This window comes from Marmota marmota, unplaced genomic scaffold (genome assembly GCF_001458135.2).
Source record: "Marmota marmota marmota unplaced genomic scaffold, marMar, whole genome shotgun sequence".
NCBI lineage: Eukaryota > Metazoa > Chordata > Mammalia > Rodentia > Sciuridae > Marmota > Marmota marmota.
Window position 1 is genome coordinate 41,146,714 of NW_025999842.1, and position 15,613 is coordinate 41,162,326.

A 15,613-nucleotide genomic window follows, 5' to 3' on the forward strand; every position below is an offset into this window, starting at 1 on the left:
AAAAAAAAAAAAAAAAAAAAAAAAAAAAAAAAAAAAAACCAGCATAGGGTTCGCACATAACGCATATATATTTATACATATACATATATTCATATACATATATTCATATTTATATATATATATATATATATATATATATATATATATATATATATTCCTGTATATTTTAAGCCATCTCTAGATTACTTGTAATACCTAATAAGATGTGAATTATATGTAAATAGTTATAATACTATGTTATTCAGGGAATAATGACAAGGAGAAAAGTCTATACATATTCAGTACAGTTATAGTTTTTAAAATATTTTTCCATCTGTTTTGGCTTTATATGCACATATGGAACCCAAGAATTCAGAAGTCAAACTATATTTGCTTTTCTAATGCTGCTGAAGGTGTTGATCTGGGGACCAAACTTTGTGAATCTCTGATTCAGGAGATTGCAACTTTTTGGGAATTTTCCAAAGTTGTTATTTCCACAAATCATATGGTCATTCTTACAGTTTGATAGAAATTGAAAAACAAAAAGAATTGTGTACCCATGACCTTCATAATTTTTCACCAATAAACAGAATTTTTCTCATTTTCACTTTTAGATGTAATGCAGAGGATATAAGTTCACTTTTAATCCTTCTTTTCTCGCTCACTGAAGCAGAGTTAGGCTTTCCATCTCAGTGGTGTTTCCTTCCATTAAACTGGGAGTTGAATTGTTTTTGAGAGATCAAGCTAGCAAAATGAATACAAAATTAATAAAGTCAAGTTTCTTAAGTGCTCATCTATTTAAGGTAGGAAGTCTTGATCAAAAACAGGAAGAGTAGTAGTAGAAACTCATGTAAGTGTTGCCTGAATGTGATAATGTAATTAAAGTATAATATTAAAGATTATATCTACTCAATAGGACAAGAAGAGAGGAGGGAATCCAAGAAAAATGGCATAAAATAAGCAAGAATTTGGCTGCTCTCAGCAGTGGTAGAAAGAACAACAGGGTAAAAAACCTGGTGACAATTGTCCTTGTCATCATATATGTGTGTTCCAATAGCAGAGGAACTCTGTAAAAATAGGGAGTTTGTTCACTGATGTTAGTCCAACTTTTAGCACAATGCTTGATAGTGAAGAAACATGGCCATTATTAGATATTTGTTAAGTGATTTCTTATTTGTGCCTGGTTCTACAAGTCAATTTTAGAGTTGTTGCCTATGGAACCTCTATATGAGGTCAGTATTGTAGTGGATTATTTTTATCATTGAGAAGTTATTATTCTGTTCATTCTCCCTTGATCCTCCAAATACTCATTTTATATATCTTTTAGAACTAGGTCAATTTCTTCTTAAAAACAAGCTAAGGTGTTTCTAGTATATAGCCATAGGGTCATCTTTTCTCCATGTTCTTCAAGTGGATTTAAATGATATTATTTAATTTGAGTAAATGAAGTGTCTTCTTTTCCTACTGAATGTACTTTTTTAATATTTATTTTTTAGCTTTTTTTTAGGTTGGCACAGTGTCTTTATTTTATATTTTTGTAGTACTGAGGATCGAACCCAGATTCTCGTCTACAATGCGGCATGCTAGACGAGCGCTCTATCACTGAGCTACAACCCCAGGCCCCTGAATGTACTTTTTTATCACAGGAAATAATACCACAAAAGATATATAGTTTGATGATGGAATCATAGACTATTAAGACTAAAAAGTAGAATGAATATTTTCTACTAGTAGTATTGTTCATAATATTTCCCCATGGGGGAAAAATATCTAAGGAAAGTGACTTTCACACAGTAGGATACTGTACAGAAAGAAGAGTAACATGAAACACAGCTACATAAGATACAGATGGCTTTCACGTTGTTGAATTAATGCAGCAAAACAAAGAAAAATACATGATGTGTGGCTCTGTTTATATAAAGAACCAACTTGGTAGTATTAAACTCTATTATTTATACACACGGATCATAAAACTATAATGTAAAGCAAGAAAATTGCTGTAAAATATTTGGAACAGTTGTTTCCCAGAGGAGAAGGTTTAGAGAAAGAGGAACCTTGGTGAAGAAGTGACACCAAAGTGAGAGTCAGTGTGTGGGTAGACAAATAGGATTATTCTTCAGAGATGCAAGAATTTGTTTCTGACCTACATGGATGTGAACATTTTTTTTCTGTTTATTAAGTAATAAATAAATACATGCAATTTACATTCATTTAAGAGTTTACACTTTTCAAACAGAAGAATCTCCCAAAGAATTTTGAATGTTCTCACCATAAAGAAATGATAAACATTTGAGGAGATATGTACGTTTAGACTCATTTCAAAATATCACCCAACATATGCAGGTATTGAAACATTGCATGGTATCCAATAATGTATATAATATTTTTATGTCTCAGTTGCAAATTTTTACTTTAAATAAAAATAAAAACATTTTAAAAACTGTTAATAATATTGCTTTAAATCTGAACTGATGAGAGAAGGCATCTCTTGGAAACCAAGTAGAACGATATTTGTCAACAATCAGCACAGTTTTCTAATTCTTTTTGCATTTGTTGATGGAGTTCTCATGCATTTTGGCCTCTAGCTCAGTGTTACCTAGCGACTTAACTGTAGTTGAATTTCTGTGTACTTTGAAAACACGTTTGTAATACCTTTGACACTGCAGTAGCGCTACAGAGAATTAAAGAAACACTGAAGCTACTCTAGACAGACATGTAGAGTTCAACGTGTCACCATATAAGGTGACTATTAAGTCAAGAAATGTAATCTACTCTCAACTTTGTTAGTTAGCTTCTATAAAACTGTATCAGGCAAATTTGCAAAGTACTGTCTTTCAGTTTACCCATCAAAGCTGCTTTCACTTGTGCCTCTCCTCAAATTATGCTATCACTTCTCAACTCCTTAGCTCAAGGGCACAGAAAATGAGCCATCACCTTTCATTGACTTTTCTCAAAGGGGAAGTGTATCATTCCCTTTAGCTTAAAGTGTAAATCTCTTTGCCCTATAATCCCTTAAAAGTGAACATTTTTGTTTGTTTCTCCCATAGAATTTTAAGTAGGAAGTCAAGGCAGGCAAATACAATTACATTTCCAGTAAGGATTCCATACTATCCCAAGTAATTCCAATTGTAGAATTAGATGGCTATACTTAGTATACTAACTCTAAATTGGTAACTGATTGAAGAATACTAATATGACCTTCACGCCAATCTGAATCTTTTAAATGAACCTAAAAAGAATCTTCCATATAAAATTGGAAGATAGCTAAGCTCAGAGTTTCTTGTGTTGAGTATTAAAACTACCATTAACACTATCAAAACTATGATTAGCATCTATGCTCATTTTTCTTTTAGGCTCTTGTTTGTGGTGAACTGGGGCATAGTTCAACATCACTTAAAGAAAATTCTTGAAAAATTTTGTGCAAATTTATGGTGTGTGTTGCTAACTGGACATTAATTATTTTGCATTCTCCATGAACCTATCTTCTCCTGCTTTGTGCATAAAGTTCTGAAAAAATATCAAATAATCGTTTGTTAAATAAATTAACATTTAGGATCTAGGAATGTTGTTGAAATTTAATTTCTGCTTTTGCATTGGATTCCTTAGCTTTCCATCTAAAAACAAACTTCAGGTTTTAACTTATGCTTTACTCCTTAATGACAGTCTCTGATACACTCACTCCATTTTCCTCTTTCTCCTCAGAGTTCCCTGAGAGTCATGTCTCATAAAAATTGATTTGTTTGTTTTATGTTTGGTTTACTTCCAAACTGTTTCATATGTATAAATGGTATATATTTTAAATTTGAATAATGAGAAATTGGGAAATCTGTCTCACAATTTTAACTTCTAATTTTATCTGTATTTCTTTTAGATAACTTAGAATTAGCAGCCTATATCACATGAGTTTTATATAATTATCTCATCCCTTGGGCCCTAGATTTATTCATATTTCATCTCCAGACTTAGAACAGTAACTGGCAAAAGCAATTACCAATATATACGTGTGTGTGTTTGTGTGTTTGTGTGTGTGTGTTTGTGTGTGTGTGTGTGTGTGTGTTTAAGAGAATGAATATTTTTCAGAGTGTTAGCAATCTTGCTCCTATCCATCCACGGGTAAGTGTCAGAATGATGGGAGAGAGATAAAACACTATGTTCCAAAGCACCTGGGTATGGAGAGTCCATGTCACTCAAAAACAGGGACCCATACCAGGAGATGGTTATAATGAGCATTCCAGCCAAGGCCTGTGAGGCATTTCAAATACAGAGAGACAGTGCAAAAAACTGAGTAAATAAACATGGTCTACTTAATTCAAGAGAGAGCCATAATTTTCTGGCAACTGTCAGAACTATTATTTCTTATATAACTCTCAGTCACTGTGAACAAAGCCTCCAGTAGATTCCTCTACTTTTTGTTTTAATCTAGTTATTCCTGCTACCCTAAGTACTTCCTGCTTACATTTTCCAAGCCTTGTTCTATGAACCACATCTTATCACCCTTTGCTTAAGAAAGGCCTTTCCCCAGAGTCTTAATGCTCTTGCCTTGCTCCTATGCTTAATTCAATGCCTTTATAGGTCATCTTGATAAGACCACTAGCTTGAACCACTAGATCTGGTCCTACTTAAAACACTCACCACCATTTTTCCTTATCAGCTGATTTTTCATCATTTACCTGAAGAAAGTTAGAGATTACCTGTATGACAGTATTATTTCACTATTTTTTCATGAACTGGAAATGATGCTGAATACACATATGCTAAGTTCAAAGTAGTGCACATGGGGCTCAGAAGCAATGATGGAGACAGAAATAGTGTCAAAACATGCACATGGGGGAAAGAGGCACTAGGGATTCATAATAAACAACTAGTCCAAAATAAGCGAGGAGCAGGAGACATCAGTCTTTTCAATATTCTAGCGTGCATAAATAAATAAAGTATCTAAACCAGGATTGTTACCCAATTTCTTAGTCAATTAACTCTGTACATTGATCATCCCAGGGCCTCATCCCACAGACTAATTCTCAAATGCCTCCTGTCTCTATTTCCTTCCTCTCTACATTGATCAAACCTACTCTCGATACCTCTTTTCTTGGACTAATCATCTCACCTTCCATATAATGCCATGAATACTGTAAACTATCAGTATGAAGAAGAGGACATCATTTTCTCATCCTAAAACTGAGTCCAGCAAGTTTCACTGTGTGCTCGCTAATTGTAAGATTTAAGAATAACATGTCATTATTTTACTAAATTATACAACATTATTCATAATTCCAAATTGGAGTCATATGTTTTTAAATCTGTGCAGTCTTCATTCTTATAATTTTTTGCTCTTTTATGTTTGCATTTTAATCTACTATATCAGAGGCAGAGACCTAGTATTATTCATTTTTCTGTTTCCACTGGCAAGCATTCAACCTGGTACATAAAAGATGCTAAATTCTGAATACAAATGAACCTCAGACATGACATACTGCTGCATAATTCTACATCTGTGTCAACAATTCCATAGTCTAAAAGTTTGTTATATTTCAGGTAGAGGTAATTTGCCCTTCTCTAAACGTAATGCCTAATACTTTTATAGATGTAAATTCACATGCTTGGCATTTTATCAAATTATAGACAATAATACATTTTATAGAACACTCTTTTTTTTCTAGACAATTACACATAAGTTAAATAAGAATAATCATGGTCATAAGTAATAGTTCTAACACTGAATATCAGGTAAGTGCCACTTTGTATTTGCCATTTTTGTTGTGACATTACATCCAGTTGTCTACCTCAAACAGAAAGTTCTGATAATCACATGAGGCTTTTATTTTAAAAAGTAACAATAACTTTCCAGGGAAGACTTGCTAAAGTGTATTTTGAAAGTTTAAATAAATGGAAATGGATTCTCTCATATCCACAAACTCACCTATTCGCTTCATCTTATTAAAGTGAACTTTGAACTACTAAGAGTCTTCCTCTTCCTTTGTTTTTCTCTCCATTTCAGTAAACATTTTCAGGGAGGGCAAAATGATGTAGCAAATGAGTAGCACAAAACCAGTTTGTCACAGGGTTCTAGCCACATTCCAGCTGAATAAAAGGAACTTTTTCCTGCATTTGCAGGTTGCCAAATGCAAATTATCTTCATTCTCATAGTTTAAAAGATTGTATCTTTTCCTTGTGGAACTGAAGACCACATGCACCAGCTCCTGCCACAGATACAAAATTTAAAATGTCTACCCAGTATATATTTAAATATAATATTTAAAGTACATTGTGAGATGGGCTTTGCAGTTTATGAGGAAACAACTTATTTACATACCAAAGGATCTCTCAAAATTGTAAACTCTGTGTGTCTTTGACAGCTTGACTTGAGGCACAGAGATGTGGAGATGTTTGATGTTTAGAGAGCATAACTTGGAGAGAAAGGAGCAGGACTTTATTCACCACACATTTGCCAAGGATACTTATTTTTCCTTTGATGATGGAAATGACTATCTTTTTGTGCCAGGAAGTTCACCTATCTCTGTGTAACCCTTACTTGGGGCAATGCATGTTTATTTGACACTAAATAAGCACTTCCTATCAGAAACTATGCATGTCACTCATTTTATCCAGAGCAGGCAGGAATAAGTAAGAGCAAAAATTTAACCTTGATGGATCTTCCTAGAACTTTAATTCAAACAGGGTCTAAACTTCCTAAATTTATTCTCTTTAAATAAGTTATATTAGATGTATGCATGTTTTATATATTAAGTATATCCCTGAATTTTTTTTAAATGTGAAGAAAAAGAAAGAATAATGTTTTAATACTGTAAACTATAAACATCAAAACTATAAAACCAATAGCTTAACTGGAAAATCTTAAGCATTTATGTATTGTCTTTTCAAATTGATATATTCAGCCAAAGTTCAATGTAGATTATTTTAAAATTGCTAAATTGCCCTGTTTACGTTTCCTTAATATTAAATATTGTTAACTGATTAAAAATTAATGTAAACAACATTGGAAGCTTTAAATCTCTAAGGATTCCTAAGCCTTTACTATAATAGCTGGATAGCCTCAATTTATTTTTGCATTGTAAAAGGAGCATAATTTTCAAATTACAATCTCAGCGATGGCCAAATATAAACTGATAAACTGAATGTTTTCCATGAGTACTGTGTGCTTATGGAATAGGGAGTAAAAAGAGTCACTATTACAAAAATCTAACAAAGCTGCTGCAAGAAAAAGCTTCTTAGTGGAACCCAGGTGGGTCTCACACTACAGAGACATATTTTCCTGTTCACTTTTACTACAGATTTGACATTATGAATGTTTTGTCCAATTAAAAAAATAGCATGATCTTGTAAAAAGTTAAAAAACTTCCTCTCAACATACTGTTAATAAGTAACCAAGTTTCATCTGCTAATTTATTGCCCCTTATGTGGGAAATCCCATTCACCTCTTTTCTGACTTGAAACTACACTCACTTGCTACTTTACCATACTACCTTTCTCTTTTTTTTTATTTATTTACTTTTGCATTACAATTCTTAATACATCATTATACCATAATTTATCTTATCTCTGATTATATATAAGGTATGTTGACACCAAATTCACATACATGTATTTTGAATAATGATGAGGGTCTCCTTTCACCATCCATGCTATTCCCCTTCTCCCTCCCTTTCCCTCCCACCCCTATAACCTATCTAGAGGTAATCTTCTGCCCTTGCTCTTCCTCCCAACCCCATTTTGATTCACCCCCCCTTACATCAGAGAAGACATTCGGCATTTGTTTTTTGGGGATTGGCTAACTTCACTTAGCATAATCTTCTCTAATGCCATCTATTTCCCTGCAAATGCCATGATCTTATTCTTTTTTATTGCTGAGTAATATTGCATTGTGTATAAATGCCACATTTTTTAATCCATTCATCCACTGAAGGACATCTAGATAGACTCCACAGTTTAACTATTGTGAATTTTGCTGCTATAAACATTAATGTGGCTGTGTTCCTGTAATATGCTGTTTCTAGGTCCTTTGGGTATAGTCCGAGAAGAGGAATAGCTGGGTCCAAGGCTATTCCCAGTTTTCCAAGGAATCTCCATACTGCTTTCCAAATTGGTTGCACCAATTTGCAGTCCCACCAGCAGTGTATGAGTGTACCATTTTCCCCCACATCCTCGCCAGCACTTATTGTTGTTTGTCTTCATAATGGCTGCCACTCTTACTGGAGTGAGATGGTATCTTATAGTAGTTTTAATTTTCATTTTTCTGATTGCTAGAGATGATGAGCAACTCTGCATCTAATAGAAGAAAAAGTAATCATCTCGTGGGGCTAGGCCCCAACTTCCTTAATAAGAGGCCTATACCACAAGAATTAAAACCAAGAATCAACAAATGGGATGGATTCAAACTAAAAAGTTTTTTCTCAGCAAAAGAAATAATATGTGAGGTGAATAAAGAGCCTACATCCTGGGAACAAATTTTTACCCCTCACACATCCAATAGAGCTCTAATCTCTAGGGTATATAAAGAGCTCAACAAGATAAGCACCAAAAACCAAATAATCCAATTAATAAATGGGCCAAGGACCTGAACAGACACTTCTCAGAAGAGGATATACAATCAACAAATAACACTGCCTTTCATTTTCTAATTCGTTTTATATTTTTGATTGATATGCAATATTTGTACATGTGAGAGCAGACACCATTAAAAAGTGGAAAGCAATCTCTCATCCATTAGTATTAATATGGTTAAAACCTTCAATTTTTATAAATGTAAGCTTCTCTCAATTCTGCTAATTCTTCTGACTTTCAATGAAACATACAGCACAGTTTCTCACAGCTGCTTTCCTTATCTTTTTCAAAATTCAACTTGAGCAGAAAAGTAGATTAAAAAGGTTTACAATCAGATTGATCAGGTTTATGGGGCACCTGCGTTTCTGTGATATTTTAAAAATAAAGAGCTTTATACTTAATGTTCTGTCAATAAACACAGTATTCCTGGGCCTAGCACATTTTAGAACTATTTTTCTTGCCTAATATTGAATATAGGTTTTTAAGTGGTTTTCAGGTTTTTGTATGAATCACCTCAAAAATCAACTTTTGCTAATTAATGTCTTTTTTTTTAAATTTTTAATATTTATTTTTTAGTTATTGGCGGACATAACATCTTTGTAATGTGGTGCTGAGGATCGAACCCGGGCCGCACGCATGGCAGGCGAGCGCGCTACCACTTGAGCCACATCCCCAGCCCTAATTAATGTCTTTAAAAGATCACTAATAATCTTGAGAAATGATAGGCAACTAGCCTCTAGATTTCCAAATACAATGCATATATTTATAAATAATTATTTACTAGCCTATTGTTTTAAATATAAAGCATATTTCTAGGCCCTTCTGTGTATTACATGCATCTTCCATTTCCATGTCAGTAATAACAGATTGTTCAACTTAATAATTTATACTTATAAGCAAATTCAGTGGCCAGTGTCACTAAACTATAGATCTTATGAAAAGCAAATTCTTACTAAAAGTTATCTATTTTACCCAAAGCATCAACTCTTATTTCTTTTTCTTAATTTTTTTTTTAATGGAAACGCTTGAATACTCACAAAAGTAGACAAAATGTTATAATGAAATTCCATGTATCCATCATTAGGCCTAACATATCCCACTCATATTCAATTCTAACCCTGCTACACATCATAGACCTTCCTTTCAGCATATTATTTACAAACATCATACCACATCATCCATATATATTTGAGTAAATATCTCCAAATAATGAATAGTTTTAAAACATAACCACCATAGGGTCATTACACTAAAAAACAGAATAACAATTCTCTAATACCACGTAACAACTTGTGTGTGTCAAGTTTCTAATCATTTCATCAGAATTGTTTTTAAAGTTGTTTGAATATGACTGAGTAATGCCATACACTACAATGGGTTGTTCTTTTTTTATACATTTCTTTTAGTCTACGCATAGCCTAGGCATCTCTCTGTTCCTAGTATTATTGGGAGGAACTGGCTTGTTGGTACTTGTGCTGCAGGGGTTCTCACAGCCTGGAGTTTGGCACACTCCTCATTCTTACATAGTGGAATCTGTTCTTATTCTCCTTCCTTTATTTTATTTTTACTTCTCCTCCTCGTCCTCTTCCTTCCTTTATTAAGTCACAGGAGTTAATTCTAGCTCTTATTGTATTGGCTGATTAGATTTTGCCAAGATTTTTGCCATTTTATGGCTTTCAGACTTTTATTCACAGAACTTTTTATTTCCCTCCAATGCCATATTGTGGGAAAATAACCTTCTAATTTAACTGTTTCTCATCATGGTCCTTTTCTTCTGAAGGTACTAGCTTTCCAATGCCCAATTTAAAATGTGCTACTAGAATTAAAAATGAAATTTTTTATGTGGCCTATTGTTTTCCTTTATCAAGAGAATGGAGAACATACCGAGAAGTGATTGGGGCTTAAACCCAAGGCTATATCCTCACACTCCCAAGTGATCGCCACTTAATGTAAAGCCACCTCTTTTGGCTTTCATAGGGTAAACATAGATATGCTATTTGGATCTGTTATGGTTTGGATGTGAGATGTCCCCCAAAAGCTCACATGTGAAACAATGCAAAAAGGTTCAGAGGAGAAATGATTGGGCTGTGAGGGTCTTACCTGATTAGTGATTTAATCCCCTGATAGGGATAAGGATTAACTGAGTGGTAACTGAAGGCTGGAGAGAATGGTAATTAGGGCATGGCTTTGGTTTATATATTTGTATCTGGAAAGTGGAGTCTCTGGTCACCCTGATGTGAGCTGCTCTCCTCTGCCACACTCTTCTGCCATGATTTTAGCCTCACCTGGAGACCTGAAAAATGGAGCCAGCCTTCTCTGGAATAAGACCTCCAAAACCATGAGCCTCTGAATAAATTTTTCCTCCTCTATAATTGTTCTGGTCAGATCCTTTAGTCACAGCATTGAAAAAGCTGACTAAAACAGGATCTCCACTTAATTTCACCATCTGTTGTTCTAAGTGCTATAACTTGTATGCTTAGTTGTTAAGTAGTCTTGCTGTGGAATCTTGGTCTTTCTTCTTGAAAGCAATGATGGGGTTTTGGGGATGCAGAGTCTCTAGAAGCAGTGCAGTATGCAAAATAAATAAACAACTTTGCTCTAAATTTTGAATATGAAATCCTCTTACAGATTTGATTGTTTCAGAAGCAGTGAAATGAGTTTTAGCTAATAATAAGGAAAGAATTCCATGTATAAGTGCAATGACCTGCTTTTGAACTCTGAGTTTATACAACAGCTTAGAAGTTAGAAGTACAACATATGTTCTTCTTTTAAATAGTTTCTTTTATCTAAATGTTCTAGAAAATGCCAAGTTATTTATATAGAAGATCATCAACTTGAGTCCATTATATAAAAATTTGTCTTTCTTTATTTGAGAAGTTCTTATACCCTGAGAACACAATTATATAAATATTATTGCAAAGCCTACTACGACTGTATATTAGTTAATAGACAATTTGAAAATATTACATATTTTAAGAACTTTTAAAAAAATCTTTGCCATTTTTTCAAAAAAAGCTATTGAGTAAATTTTGCTTTACTACAAAATAAGTATTTAAAAGGCATTTTTCACAGTAATATATACTGTCAAATATATGCTACAATGCGAGACACATCTAGCCATGAGGCTGTAAGTCTGCATGAACCTCAGAAGGGGGAGTTAACTTTGGCACTTGTCTAGGAATAACTAAGCTTCTGGAAGCAAGGTGGAGGGCTATTTATAGCCCTAAACCTGAGTGCTATTTGAGTCTAATCCAGTCTGGGGCCTGGTTTAGCCTACTAAGTGTACCATGGGCCTGATAGAGCCATCCAACAGCCATTGAAATGATACTAACCTTACTAAATGTCTCTCACAATGAGAGGACATCTTCAACCTAACTCTGCAGTCAGACATGGATGTGAACCTGCATTACACCATATGTAGCTGTGTAAATTCAGGCACATTTCTTAACCTCTCTAAACCCCAGCTTCCTATTCTATAAATAGCCATACTAAGAGCATTTCAATTGGTTGCTATGAGGGTTGAATGAGCATGTAAAAAACTTAATACAGTGTTGAACATCTTATGTCTTCCAAATAAATGACCATTGCTTTTATTATTGCCATTGATGGTTGTCTTTATTAATTTAATTATCTTTATTAATTTATCCTGGCCAGAACCAAAGGTGTTATTTCTCTAATATCCTCTGAGGTTCAACTTTGTGTTAGTTCTCATTTTCCTGTTGCTTTGTATCTGAAATGCAATTCTATATCTAGTTATTCTCTTTCTTTTATCAGATGAAATAATACAACTTAGAACATGCAGTAGAAATCTATGTGAAGAACTCAATAAAGTCTATACCATTTACTATAGTTTAATAAGCACTGGGATAGCCACAGCAGACATGGATTTTGTCCTCAGACCTCCCCTAACTACTGTGGAAGAGAGGTTGGATTGATGTGACCTGCACTCCTCATCAGTGAAATTGAGGACATTGGGCTTCAGCTCTCTAAGATGCTTCTCTAGCTCCATACTTCCTTCAGTGTTTGGTTTCTTGGGGATAAGTGAATGGAAAGGGTAATGAGTAGTTGACATAGGGCTTCTAATGTAGTGCAAAAGTGGTTGTGACAGAAGTGTAGCAGATGAGAGAAGAATATTCCAGGCTGAAGGAATAATGGCCTGTACCAAAATTCAGTACAAAAGCATACCTATTATAAAACACTGGAAAGGGGGTACTATACCTATGGCCAAAAAAAAAAAAGTTGGAATTACAAAGACAAAATGAAAAGTACATAATAGAGCAGCAGGCCAAACTCTTTGAATAGCCAGAGAGAATTACTGTGGTACCAACCTTAAAATGCTAAGTTCACTGAGTTGGCAATCTAATTTTCATTTGAGAAATATAGTTAATAAATCATTCCAGAAAAGGAATAACTGCATCACTGAGGTTCAGATGACATTGATCCTATGAACTGTGAAAACTAGGGAGTGGGAAATGTCCATCACCCAGAAATTAGAGGTTGCTTTTGCTTCTTAAATTTATTACATTCAATTATTTTGTGGGTCACTACAAAAGGCCTTCCTTGACCCCTTTAACACCCACAGGAGAAAAAAAAAAGAAACAAAAGTTTAATTTCATATTTAGGCATTTTCCCATAAAATGTCTCATGAATCAGGTGCAAAGGACCATAACCCCAAAACACACCAGAAATGGTTCAGCCAGCTGACCTCCTGAATTACCTGGCAATACACACCCAAATGGAGGTGGGGACACATACTCATAGGCATCTTAATAACTTGTGCAGGGCTAAGCAAGAAACGTTTTTAGACATCCTTCTTTAAGACAAACTAATGGCCACATGACACAGAATATCTCAGGAACAGGAAAAAATACTATTTATATTTAGTTAGCAAATTCTTAACTAAAATTGGTAATCCGTAAACCTGATATCCTCCTACAGAAAGAAAACAGAAATTAGTGTTAAGGAACCTAACTTCAAATCTTGGCTAAGCTGTGGTCATGAGCAAGTCACAGACTTCAGAGTTAGTTTCAATCTGCAAAACAGGGTAATAATGCTACTTAATTGAATGAAATGGGCCTTAAATAAACAAATACATGAAATTCTGAATGAAACATATAGTACATAGAAAGCTCTCAGTAATTGTTATTAATTTAGGTGCCAGAATGACTTCTCCACGGAAAAATTGAGTAAGGTGATTGTTATAAATATTGACTGAAAATCTCCAACAGGAATTACTGTGTGTCTACATTAATGTCCACCCCCAAATACCAAAACCACATATTCTGTTTTTCACTTGTCTGATTAAAAAGGAACCAGCACAGCATTCAACTGGGAAGTTGTCAAAAGCACCACCTGTCTTGTTTTCTTTTTACAGCTGTCAAAAGCAGATTTTAGATCCACCTCTCAAATTTTTACCCCAACTACAACCAAACTGTGTCTGTATTCAAAATGCTTTACTTTTAAGAATCCCTTTAAAGTAAGATAGAAAAAGAAGTGTGTGTGTGTGTGTGTGTGTGTGTGTGTGTGTTGCTGCCATGGCAAAATAATAACAACTATGTTTTAGGTATATATAACATCTAATATTCTAGGATACACATTGAAAAAAATTGTTTTAATCTTAAGATAGAATTCACCATTTGAAGTGAAAGAAAAATTAGTTTAGGAAAACAATTAGAAGTCTAACACTTAATTGCTTTATTTTTAAAGTCGGATTGATTTCTAGTGTGTTTGTGAAATTTCCAATTTTGTGTTCCCATCTACAGAAAAATAGATACAAATTTTTTAGAGCCGTTGTACCTTAATCACAGAAATTTCATCTTTGTGTGTGTATTTATATATGCTGGTTGGAATCAAAAAACAAATTTAAGGTTTCCATTTTTAAATACCATAAAGCAAAAATGCTCAAAATCATCTTTCTACATTTAAACATTAAATATAATATTTTAAGTTTATCACGGTCTCCATCCTTGCAAAGCTTCTAATTTTTGCTAGATGAGAGATCAGCCATGATGTTACATGACCATAGCTATTTATAGAGGTGTAGATGACAACTGTTAACTTGTGGGGCTTTTGGTGTAGCAGAGAACAGTTTCCACATGCAAAATTTCAGAGAAATCTTTTCTCCTTCCCCCAACGCACATATCTGGCAGCTTCTCACCTTGAATCCACTTCCCAGATCTTGTATAAAATCACTGAACAAGATAATTACCTAAAAGCAACATTTTAAATGGACATATTGATGGTCTCTTTGACTGTCAATTTATACCACGTCCCCCCTATGAGATTCTATTGGAAGATGGTAGCAATACCTTCAGCAGTGATCTCAGTCATGGTGGTCGGGTAAAGTGAATCAGGTGGAAGGTCTGTCAAGAGGTTCTTTGCAGAGTACTTTACGATTGGAGAACTCTGGTAGAAGGGTCTGTGTTAAAACGTGAGGGCTCTTCGTTTTCCTGGCTGTTTCTGCTGCTGATTTGTTGTCCTGTTGAACTTTGCCTCTTCTCTGTAGAGTTCTCCCCCTGGAAACAACCTAAGCCCTTTCCAAAGCAGCACTTGTGGCTCAGCTAGGAGTATCAGCTTCGAACAAAAATAGCTTCATCTCCCTAGGACTCTTCAGCACTTTTTTTTTCCCCCCTTTTGGCACTCTAGAGGAACACACACACACACACACACACACACACGCTCTCAAGCCCCAGAGATAGGCCAAAAAAAAAAAAAAAAAAACCCGAAGAACTAAAAAGTATTGTCTAAGCCCCCGCAGTTTCTCTAAGATAATTACAGATCTTGGGGGTCTGTGTCAGAAAACATGAAATAAAGAGTTGAAAGTAATCTTATCCATGATTGCTCAGATTTATTCTTAGTATCCTTAATGCTCAGAACATTCTTCTCTCCCTTATTTGGTTTGGGGAGTGTCCTGTAATGTCTACCAGAGGCAAAGGGGAGGGCAATCTTAAGTAATTTTCTCAAAGTTGATTCCCTATTGGTCCAAATCTACTTAGCAGGTGCAGTTACTTATATAGGGATAAACTTAAAATTCCAACAATGAAACCCTGAAGTTTTCTTCTAAAGTAGTCATGTT

General features: G+C 34.4%; 1 protein-coding gene across 1 annotated transcript in view; it reads right to left on the reverse strand.

Annotated features, from left to right (window-relative positions):
• Positions 1-15,377, reverse strand: part of LOC107155109 (triadin-like) — a 115,556-nt gene extending 100,179 nt beyond the window's left edge. The window contains exon 1 of the mRNA XM_015500900.2: positions 14,847-15,377. Within this exon, the coding sequence (XP_015356386.2) occupies positions 14,847-14,868 (22 nt within the window). The 5' untranslated portion in view covers positions 14,869-15,377. The remainder of the gene's footprint in view (positions 1-14,846) is intronic.
• Between the last annotated feature and the right edge of the window lie 236 nt (positions 15,378-15,613).